This window comes from Polistes dominula, unplaced genomic scaffold, assembly GCF_049000335.1.
Source record: "Polistes dominula isolate Pdom_NZ unplaced genomic scaffold, Pdom_raw_medaka contig_25, whole genome shotgun sequence".
NCBI classification, from domain to species: Eukaryota; Metazoa; Arthropoda; class Insecta; order Hymenoptera; family Vespidae; genus Polistes; species Polistes dominula.
This window is the reverse complement of record NW_028301094.1, coordinates 2,316,271-2,326,373: the sequence shown is the minus strand read 5'-3', so window position 1 is coordinate 2,326,373 and position 10,103 is coordinate 2,316,271. Positions and strand designations below refer to the sequence as shown.

At 29.0% G+C, this 10,103-nt stretch overlaps 3 protein-coding genes across 3 annotated transcripts; 1 reads left to right on the top strand and 2 right to left on the bottom strand.

Annotated features, from left to right (window-relative positions):
• Positions 1-2,056: 2,056 nt before the first annotated feature.
• Nemp (Nuclear envelope integral membrane protein) lies at positions 2,057-5,091 on the bottom strand. Its single transcript, XM_015315819.2, has 8 exons — positions 4,950-5,091; positions 4,637-4,746; positions 4,321-4,543; positions 4,077-4,243; positions 3,774-3,989; positions 3,557-3,681; positions 2,983-3,144; positions 2,057-2,869 (listed from the first exon to the last, which is right to left on the bottom strand). The coding sequence occupies exons 1-8, from the start codon at positions 5,038-5,040 to the stop codon at positions 2,737-2,739; spliced, it is 1,227 nt and encodes a 408-aa protein (XP_015171305.1). The 5' UTR covers positions 5,041-5,091; the 3' UTR covers positions 2,057-2,736.
• Positions 5,092-5,255: 164 nt separating this feature from the next.
• On the top strand, positions 5,256-7,546 carry LOC107063634 (tubulin epsilon chain). Its single transcript, XM_089176407.1, has 9 exons — positions 5,256-5,397; positions 5,485-5,717; positions 5,806-5,921; positions 5,991-6,179; positions 6,244-6,495; positions 6,563-6,709; positions 6,771-6,920; positions 6,987-7,161; positions 7,216-7,546. The coding sequence occupies exons 1-9, from the start codon at positions 5,373-5,375 to the stop codon at positions 7,360-7,362; spliced, it is 1,434 nt and encodes a 477-aa protein (XP_089032533.1). The 5' UTR covers positions 5,256-5,372; the 3' UTR covers positions 7,363-7,546.
• Vps60 (vacuolar protein sorting 60) lies at positions 7,414-8,787 on the bottom strand. The gene is made up of 4 exons (XM_015315820.2): positions 8,614-8,787; positions 8,183-8,500; positions 7,891-8,118; positions 7,414-7,812 (listed from the first exon to the last, which is right to left on the bottom strand). The coding sequence occupies exons 1-4, from the start codon at positions 8,680-8,682 to the stop codon at positions 7,762-7,764; spliced, it is 666 nt and encodes a 221-aa protein (XP_015171306.1). The 5' UTR covers positions 8,683-8,787; the 3' UTR covers positions 7,414-7,761.
• Positions 8,788-10,103: the final 1,316 nt, after the last annotated feature.

Below are 10,103 nucleotides of genomic sequence, written 5' to 3'. Positions count from 1 at the left end.
GAAGTGAAAACTTCTTCAGAATGGATGTGATTTGAAAAAATGTAACGGAGCGGTAGGCGGCGGTGTAACAGAGCAGCTGGCGTCTATAAAATGGCCAAGATACTAAATAAGAAGAGAAAAAAAGACAAACATGTAGGATTGTGTCTGCGAGAGAATGAGACAGAATAAAGATATACAGTTTTTCCTCGGTCTTTGACTCGTAGTCCGCACCCCGCCGCATCGCACCGCACAGCACAACATTCCGCATTCCGCATGCGCGAAACGCTTAACATGAAACGCGAAACGCTTAACCCGAAACGCTTACCATCAACGCTTAACGTTTAACGCGAAACGCGTATACTAATAGAACTACTTGTAGTACTAGTATACTATGTAGTACTAGTAGTATTTGTTAGTATAAGTATTACTAACTTAGTATAGTATTAGTATAGTATAATGTATAGTATAAGTACTAGTATACTAGAACTAAGTAGTCATAGTACTTACTATACTTTGTATAGATATTATATTTCTAATATATAAACTCACTACTTTTCGGAACAAACCTCACTACTTTTCAGAAAAGTACTTTTTCCCAGGTTCTTTAGTGAGTAGTGAGGTTTTTTCCGAAAAGTAGTGAGGTTTTTTCCGAAAAGTAGTGAGGGTCTTTCCGATAAGTCCGTAGGGTCTTCCCGTAGGGTCTTTCCGTAGGGTCTTTCCGTAGGGTCTTTCCTTTCTCACTACTTTTCGGAAAAAACCTCACTACTTTTGGGAAAAAACCTTACTACTTTTCGGAAAAAACCTTACTAGAGAGATGTTTACTACACTAACAGAGGTGTTTTGTTACCATGCATTTTTTAGTTACCAGAAGCAACTCGTCTCATTTCTTCAAATTGAGAACTTGCTTACTGTGTAATATGTTATGTATTATATGTCAATAAAACGTAAAATATTTTTTGAATGTGGTAACAATATTATAGTAATAATATTATAACAAATAAACCCTATAATTATATCTTACTCTTGAAACTGTGAATTCGTCTCATTCTCTCGAATATTAGTTTTTTGAAGGTTTCACTTCTAACACGTGTGATCTGCACACATATGTTTATATTATATATTATACTTATCACCAAACAATGTTAGAAAAATTAACGATAATAATTATTGTCGTTCAACGTTATGTAAACAATTGTAAAATCTATTTAAAATAAAAACGCAAAAGTTACGATTTAAAGAAGATCGAATAAAATCGTAGAATTGCGAATAGTAATACAGATTTTTGGATACAGCATATAATAATTCGTGTTCCCGATTTTGCAGAGCCCTTCCGGGCCGAAAGAGAGAGAAGTAATAACCGGTGTGGAGTGGTCCGTGTGCTCGTGAAAACGACTGAGGGTGAAAAAGTAAAAAAGTAAATGAGAAAGAGAGAAAGAGAGAGAAAAACTGTAGAAACAAACGAACCGCAGGGTAGCAAGCAGCACACCCATATATATATATATACATAAGCTTGCTCGTCGTGATATTTCTACGCTTTTGCAACAAACTCCGTGTCGTGTGGTGGTCGTCGTATACATTTGAGAAAAGAAGAAAAAAAAAGAAAGAAAAGAAAAGGTATGAGGGTGGTTTTGGGTCTTTGGAAGAAAAAAAAAGGAAATGAGACTCCGAATGATTACTGACCCACATCCTGGTCTTCACGACAAAGCGTTTCCTCTGTTCCGTTTTTCTTCTTCTAACAGCTTACTATGTAGATAGACAAGCATAGGAAAGAACGGTTCAAAATCTCGATCCCGTGGGGATTCCTGTACTATGCTTTCTCCAAACGTCTTCTTCGTTGTCGACGGCATACGGTAAACAATGCTTCCATACCGCTTGGAGGGAATTCTCGTTATCATTCCAAATCGTGGAGAAAAACCTTTCTACATTGCTGCTTGGAAAGCAGAGTGTTCGTAGAACCAAGGGAAAGCAAGGGAGTTCGTTTAGATGCTTGCCAAAAAAAAAAAGAAACTATGCTTCTTTTTTATATCTCTATCGTGCATTGTTTGACTCGGGTAGTGGAATCAATGATGATGAGATGTTCGATAGAATTAACTGTTTTTATTATTGTTCTCATTAAGAAAAATTTGTGATTTTTTTTTTTTTTTTTTAATAATTTTTTGTTTTTTTTTCTCTCTCTTATTTTGATTTTCGACATTTTTCATTTCTTTCTTTTTAAATATTTGTTTTTACAAAATTATATTACCATCTAGTTAACAGAATACAACAATTAACATAACACACATAAGAGAAGGTAAATACATATATTTTAATGTTAATCTTCAGAAATAATAATTGGATTGATTGAAAGATTTTCATTCATTGTATAAATGTGTAAATGCATAAGAAAATTAAATAAAGAATTTCTAAGGAAATAAAATATGATATTACTCCAATTCAAAAATTTCTAAAGTACATAATTACATAAGAAGATAAGATCGCACTCTTGAAAGTTAGACCCGATTAATTAATATAATATTTATTTAAATAAATTAAAGAAAACGAATTGTAACTTAATATAATCTACTTGATCCTTATTTTTTTTTCTTCTATAGTTCGTTTCATCGAACGCTTATTTTTTTTTCATTTGTATAAATGTCTTCTTGTCATTGTGACGATAAAATTAATATACCATTTTGTACTTCCTTCGATCACGTGTTTGTGCTTTTCTTTTTATATATATATAGATATTTATATAAATATAAAACAAGACAATCTATATCAAAAACTATCATCGTCGTCATCGTCGTCATCCGTATATTCGTAGTCTTCGATGATTCTTGTTATTTCTGCATCATGTTCTTTCAATTCTTCTTCTGACAAATGTGAATCTCCTTCCATAAATTTGGCAAATCTGTAATTAAATTAATATATATATGTATTTTCAAATTGTATTGATTAAATGAAATTATTTATTAATATCAATTATGTATGACAAATAATTATAAATATTAAATGTAAAGAGACCTTATGGGATCCTTCAATTTCAAAATTGTTTTCCATGGATTACATTCGGGACTACAGCAGTAATGTTGTAAATCTTGTAAAGCTTTATTAGTCTCTTGTATAGCCTCTTTACGATATTGATCATCTGTTAATAACTTTCTTCTTTCGGGAAACATATTTCTCCTAATATGAGACAATAAAGACATATGAAAATATAGTCTTGTATATTTATATAAAGAAAAAAAAAATCAAGAAATAACGATAAATAATAAAAATATAATGAATTATGCATAATAAATCTTTATTAAAATAATATAAAATAATAAAATATGTATTGTATAATTATATGATTATGTAATATTAGTATATATTGTTCAATCCAATAACGAAAGAAAAATATTTCAATTGAAGTGCATATTATCCAATTGATCTAAAACATAATTGTGTGGTTAAAATTTGAAAAGTCAATCAACTTGAATATTTTCTCGAAATCTTGTTTCCGTTACTATAAAATTGTATTAACTGATAAGAGTTATCTAATCAAAAGATTAATACTTCAATTTATTAATATTATATTTCTACAAAATAAGCTTACCAATATCTTTTTCCTTTATATATCACAGCAATTGGAAAATTATAAAGAAGAACGAGTACTACGCAGCTTAAAAATGATGCTTCGTAGAAATAGCTGCTATAGTAAATGGATATTAAACCTAAACCCTATGTATAAAAGTGACACACAATATATGTAAAATATTAATTAACATCAAATTTGTAATTAATGTATACTTTTATATGAATATATGTTTAACCTGTAAGAACCACTGTATGATCTGTTTTGTTCTAGCATTTGTTACAGGTCCAAAGCGATAACAAATAAGAAAACTTATTACTGAAGTTATTAGAATATACCACATAACGTAATCTCTGTACTGTAATAATATAAACTGTGTGTTTTCCCATAACATTTGAGCAACATAGAAACTCATCGTCCAACCAGTAGCAAGCATTAAGTACATAAACTTTCCCTGATCAATCAAATTAATATTAATGTAAAATACATTTAGAAAAAAAAAAAAAGGAAAAAAAAAGAGACAAGATTTCTTAATACTTACTCGTGGAAATAATTTACCAGCAAAATATATTAATATCATACACGAAGCTGTAACTCCAAGACTAATGCCACATAAGTAATAAAATAATGGATTATGACTCAGTCTTTTAGCAAACCAAAACAATACAATTCCAATAACAGCCATTAAGATTTTCCATATATCCGCACCTAATTGATACAATCAAAATGATGAATAAATATGTTTTAATACAATTACACTAAAAACTTGCATATTACTAACTTACGTGTTTGAGTCATACTCATAGTATATCGTAACCCTTCATATTCAGAAATGTAAACACCAATGCAAGTAGTTTGGAAAGGATCTAATTGAAAGGATTTTTGTTTTTTTGTATTGAAAAAATTAAATCTCCAAAATCCTTGATTATTAGAATGTTTTTCAAATACTTCTTGAGGTGTTTTACCATCATATAAATCATACGTGTCTCGTTTAATATCCAAATTCATCTGTAACATGTGTTTTTACTTTATAGTAATATTATTTGATAATATTGAATATGGTTGTCTGATAAATTATCAATTAAATTTATTTTCTTTTACCGTTATTGTCTTCCAAATATATAAAAGATATTTCGACTTTGCTTTATGACAGAACACTTGTAAGCCCGGTTTATCATTTACAATAATTTTTCCTGGTTCTATGTGGTGAACTACAGAAGTAAATAAATTGTAATACTAGAAAATGATTAACAATACACATTATAATTACGATGAATTTATTCAAATTACATATAATGATACATTAAATGATAAATAACAGTACATTGCAATTCTGTTAATATTCAATAACAACAACAAAATATAGTTAATAATAATATGTAATAAAATGTAATATAGGTTATATAAAACTAACCTGAATCTGTAGGAACAGCACATCTTGCTGATAAATTCTGTATTGTTAATAATAAAAAAATGATTGTTAATATTCTAATCGTCGTTTTCATTATAATTTATGTTTTAATATTGATTTGTTAATTGTTTATAAATATAGTATTAACCGTTCTCTTACAAAAATTCACGGCAATCTGAATTGAGCATTTAAAAGATTTGAAATTCGAGAGACTGGCGCTGAACGGGTATGACAATCGATAGATTGTTCGAAACGATATAAAATACAAATCGATTGTTAACCAATTTCACGCTTCATATAATCAAAATTGGCGCGAATATATCATGAATCATAAAATAGTCATCAAAACAATACAAATGATTTGTAACTGTCTGCTGCTGTGTTGTTCTATTACAATAAATAATTGTTAACATTCAGGAATGTAAAATGAGTCAATTTATAACAATACAAGGTAAAAACAATTCTTTTACATTTAAATATAAAAAATGTCTAATATCATTTTATAATTTATTATATTATTCATTTATATTTATTTAAGTTGGTCAATGTGGTAATCAAATAGGATCAGCTTTCTGGCCTTTGACATTACACGAATATGGTATACAAATGAGAAATGGATTAGCAGATCTTCTCAAGATACAACGAGATTATATTAAAAATATTGACGCATTGTGGGATGGATTTAATAGTTTTTTTCATGTACCTGGAAATACAGATAATTTATGTTTTAAAACAGTAGCTGATTTGAACGCAGCTAAAATCAGAGCTAGGGTACTGTATTATTATTATTATTATTATATTTGTCAAAATTTTCAAAATGTATTATAACAGTAAATTAAAATGTATGTTATTTTTGTAGGCTGTTTTAATAGACATGGAAGATAGTGTTGTTGGACGATTTCAACATGGACCGTTGCGTGAATTATTTAACAAAACTTGTACGGTAACTAATTATCCTGGCTCTGCGAACAATTGGTAATTCAAAATTGATAAATACAACACTAATTATTAATATCATGTAATGATGAATATAATTCTATAAAGGGCTACAGGATATTATACTCATGGTACAGAATATCATGATCGAATTGAAGATGTTATAAGACAATCTGTTGAAATGTGTGATTGTCTAGGTGGATTTTTTCTTTTACATTCTGTTGGCGGTGGAACTGGTTCCGGTTTAGGAACAGCAACTTTAACTATGTTGAATGATAATTATCCTCATATAGATAGGTATGTTATATATTGTTTTAAATATCATCATATTAATAGTCATAACATTTTATTTTTTTTTTAGACATGTATCTTCGATATATCCTACAGGTATGGAAGATGTTATTACAGCTCCGTACAATACATTATTAGCGACAAAAGAATTGATAGAACACGCTACTTGTGTATTTCCAGCAGAAAATGAAGCACTCTTAAAAATCTGTGAAACTCAAATAAGGAATAAAGATAATGTGGATCAGGCTAATTTTAATGCTTTGTGTTTACCATTTCAAGATATGAATAGTATTATTGTTAATACGCTTCTTCATTTGACTAGGTAATACATTTTTTGTTGTTATATATATATATTTTGATATATAGATTGTAAAGAAATTTATTTACAGTGGCTCCAGATTTCCTGGTAATTTAAATATAGATGTAAGTGATTTATCTACAAATCTTGTTCCATATAAAAGAATGCACTATATACTAAGTAGTGTTAGACCGGTAGCTTTAACAGCACCTAAACTTCTTGTTACAAATACTTCGAAGTAAGTACATTTTACAGAATTATTATACAAATGTGTATCACGATGAATAAACATATTGAAGGGTTCAAGATATACTGTTTACTAACGCATGGTCTCGGACTAATCAGTTGACTAAAATGCATCCACTACAGCCAGGATCTGTCATATTGAGTGGTGCATTTATTGGAAGAGGCCAATTTTCTGTAACTGGCATAAAGCGAAATATTGAAAGGTATCATTTTATTATCATTTAATGCTACTTATTAATATGTTATATAACATGGATTATTATTTACAGGCTCCAAAGTAAAGCTAAATTTACGTCATGGAGTAAAAATTCAATGAAAATAGGTTTATGTTCTGTTCCACCACCTGGTCATGCAACATCTTTATTATGCTTGTTTAACACCTCGGCTATTTCTTCAATGTTTACGAATTTAATCGAACAGTTTACCAAATTATATAAACGAAAGGTAATGATTAATAATAAAATACATAGTATTATATAATTATGCTCATTATTTCAGGCACACGTTCATCATTATACTCAAGTGCCTGGATTTGAAGATTCTCAATTTTTAGAAAGCAAAGAAATGATCTCTAATTTATGTGAACATTACATGGAGCTTCAAAATCAAAAACAAAGACATATTTCACGGTTGCTTACTATTTGAAAATTTATATTAAGAAACGAACGATTGGGATATATAACCAAGAATTGTGTATTATAATAGTAAGTTAATTTATTAATTTAATCATATAGTATTATAACACATAAAATAATTTTTAATAAAAATAGTGTTTTTTCTTTTATTTTAGTTTTTTTTTTTTTTAATTTTTTTTTATTATTATAATAAATCATATTTTCTATATAACATAAAGTAAACGTTTTATTGCATTAAGAGAGTGTTCTGATTAATTGTTCGTTCGTAGACTTTTTTTCTTTTCTTTCCCCTTTAGGAATATTGCAGAAGCATATTTATATTATATTATATAAGCTATGTGCCTTTGGAGACCATAATCAACATTATCTTATCACTTATTTATGCATTAAAGCTTAAAATATCAATGAATTAACTAGCTGGAATTTGGGGTAATCCAAACTCATCCACCAACACACCATCCTGAAAACAAATTAGATGAATAAAGATTAATATAACAATACAAATAAAAAATAAATATATAATCTTATAGATAATGACCTTGTTCCTGACAGAACTAGAACCTGGATCCTTATCAGGAGCATTAGGTGCTTTAATTGCATCATCCAAGTAAGATGTATCTTCATCTAAAGCAATCTCATCACCAAGAGCATCTAATTCAGCGGCAAGTTCATCGTCATCAATATCTGGCATTCCATAACTACGACCCATTGCTTCTTGTACTTCATCCGCTTGTTCCAACATATCAGCTAAATTATCTTGTATGTCCTACACAAGAAATAGACAATTAATAATGAACTATTAAATTAGTTACAAATAAGAGGGAACATACTTCGATGTCGTCTATGTTAATATTTTTGAATTCTCTTTGCATTTGTTTAACACCATCCTTCATAGCGACCACTGTTGCTTGAGTATCTTTTAATGTTTGAGTAGCATAATTTGCTTGTTCCATATTGAATGCTTGTTGACGTAAATTATCTACTTGTGCTTCATACATTTTTCTTTGTTTAAGGACACGTATTGCTTTAGCTTTGACAGCATTCTTTGCTGGACCTTCTCTCATTTTCACCATCTGATCTTTGTATTTTTTTAATTCAGCATCTAGTCGTGCTATTTTCTTTTCAGCTGAATCTGCTCTACTATCCACCTAAATATAAAATTAAAAAAACCATCAATAATGTATGAAACATCAATAAGTAAATAATGTCATTAACCTGTTTTCTCTTTTTTTTTTTTTGAGAATAAGTTTAAACAACTTACACCAGCAATACAATCAGTAATACTTGGAGCTGGCTCCTTTGGTTTAGCACGTCCAAAAAGTCTATTCATTTTTTAATTATAATCAGTTAAGTGAGAAAGACTAATTTGGATTTTACTTGCTCGAATTTCTAGAATGTCAAAACGTATGACTCAAAGATGAAGTATAAAATTGTCGATTGAGTGATGAGGGCAGCACTGTACTATTACGTATTATCTTTGCGTTTACTGGATGAAATTCAAGGTTGAAAAATACAAATTTCAAGTAATTTTTTAAAAGTACACATTTTTATATATTGCCGTTAATTTTTATTAAACAAAAATATAAGATTTGCATAATTTTTATAAAGATATCTTACAAATAACAAAAGAATACCGATAAGTTTTAGGTTAATGATATTTATTTATTTTTATTATATTAAATCATATATAATTTGTAAAAGAAAGAAAATTGATTAATGAAAAAACGAACGTTGTGTGTAAATATTACAGAATATTATTTATTTTGAGATAATATGCTGTAATGTTAAATGTAATAAAAAATGACATTTAAATTCGTGCAATAATGCGCATAAATTACCGCGCTTATGTAAGAGCCAATCAAAATTGATTTGCCATAAACCTCCATTTTTTTTCCATCGCATTTTTAAAACAATTCTCTTCATATATTATTACTATTTCTTATTGTTAATCGGTAAGGTAGAAAATTGTAATTTAATGATAAGACAGTTAATGACAGTTCGTAGTTACGATTTTTTACGCTAGCAGCGCTAAAATTTTCTTTTCCGATGGTAATGCAGTTTATCGTTGCAGAGATGGTAAGCTGTTTGTAAGATCAATGAAATCTTGTCTTGTAGGGTAAATTTGCATCTATGATCGCAATTAAAAAAACATGTCTTATTCAAATTTGTTGTTTATACAAAATTACGCTAGAGTCAATATTAAAAATCTAAAAAAAAGGAAAAAATATAAAATAAGAGCACACGAGACACTTCAAGACATGATATCTCAAAATTATACAATTATTTATCAGCTCGCGTCGTTTGATAACACATTGAGTTGTTTTTTCCTTTAGTGTAATAAAAAATAATAAGGAGAGATATTCGGTCATCAAAGATCAAAGAACTTCGCTACTAGAAACTTGAAGAAATTATTCTTCTTATCTCGAGTTACAAAGATAATTCTTTGAAGAATTACATGCCAAGTTGATCGAGTTAATTCGTAGAACCTAACTCAATTCAATTTTAACATTTTCCAACATTATCCTCGAATCGTTCCGCTTTTTGAGCGTAGCTATTGCATCATTCTTGTCTGTTTACTCCACCGTCAGGTTACCGTTACCTTTGCGCACATGTACGCACAGCAGTAAGCGTCGTTGATATCTTATCAGCGTGACTCTTTTACGGCACAGGTGTATTTATAAGTACGTATGATATTTACCTACGTAATAGGTGCTTAAATACATGCGCACTAAATTCTAGATTCAAATTTAT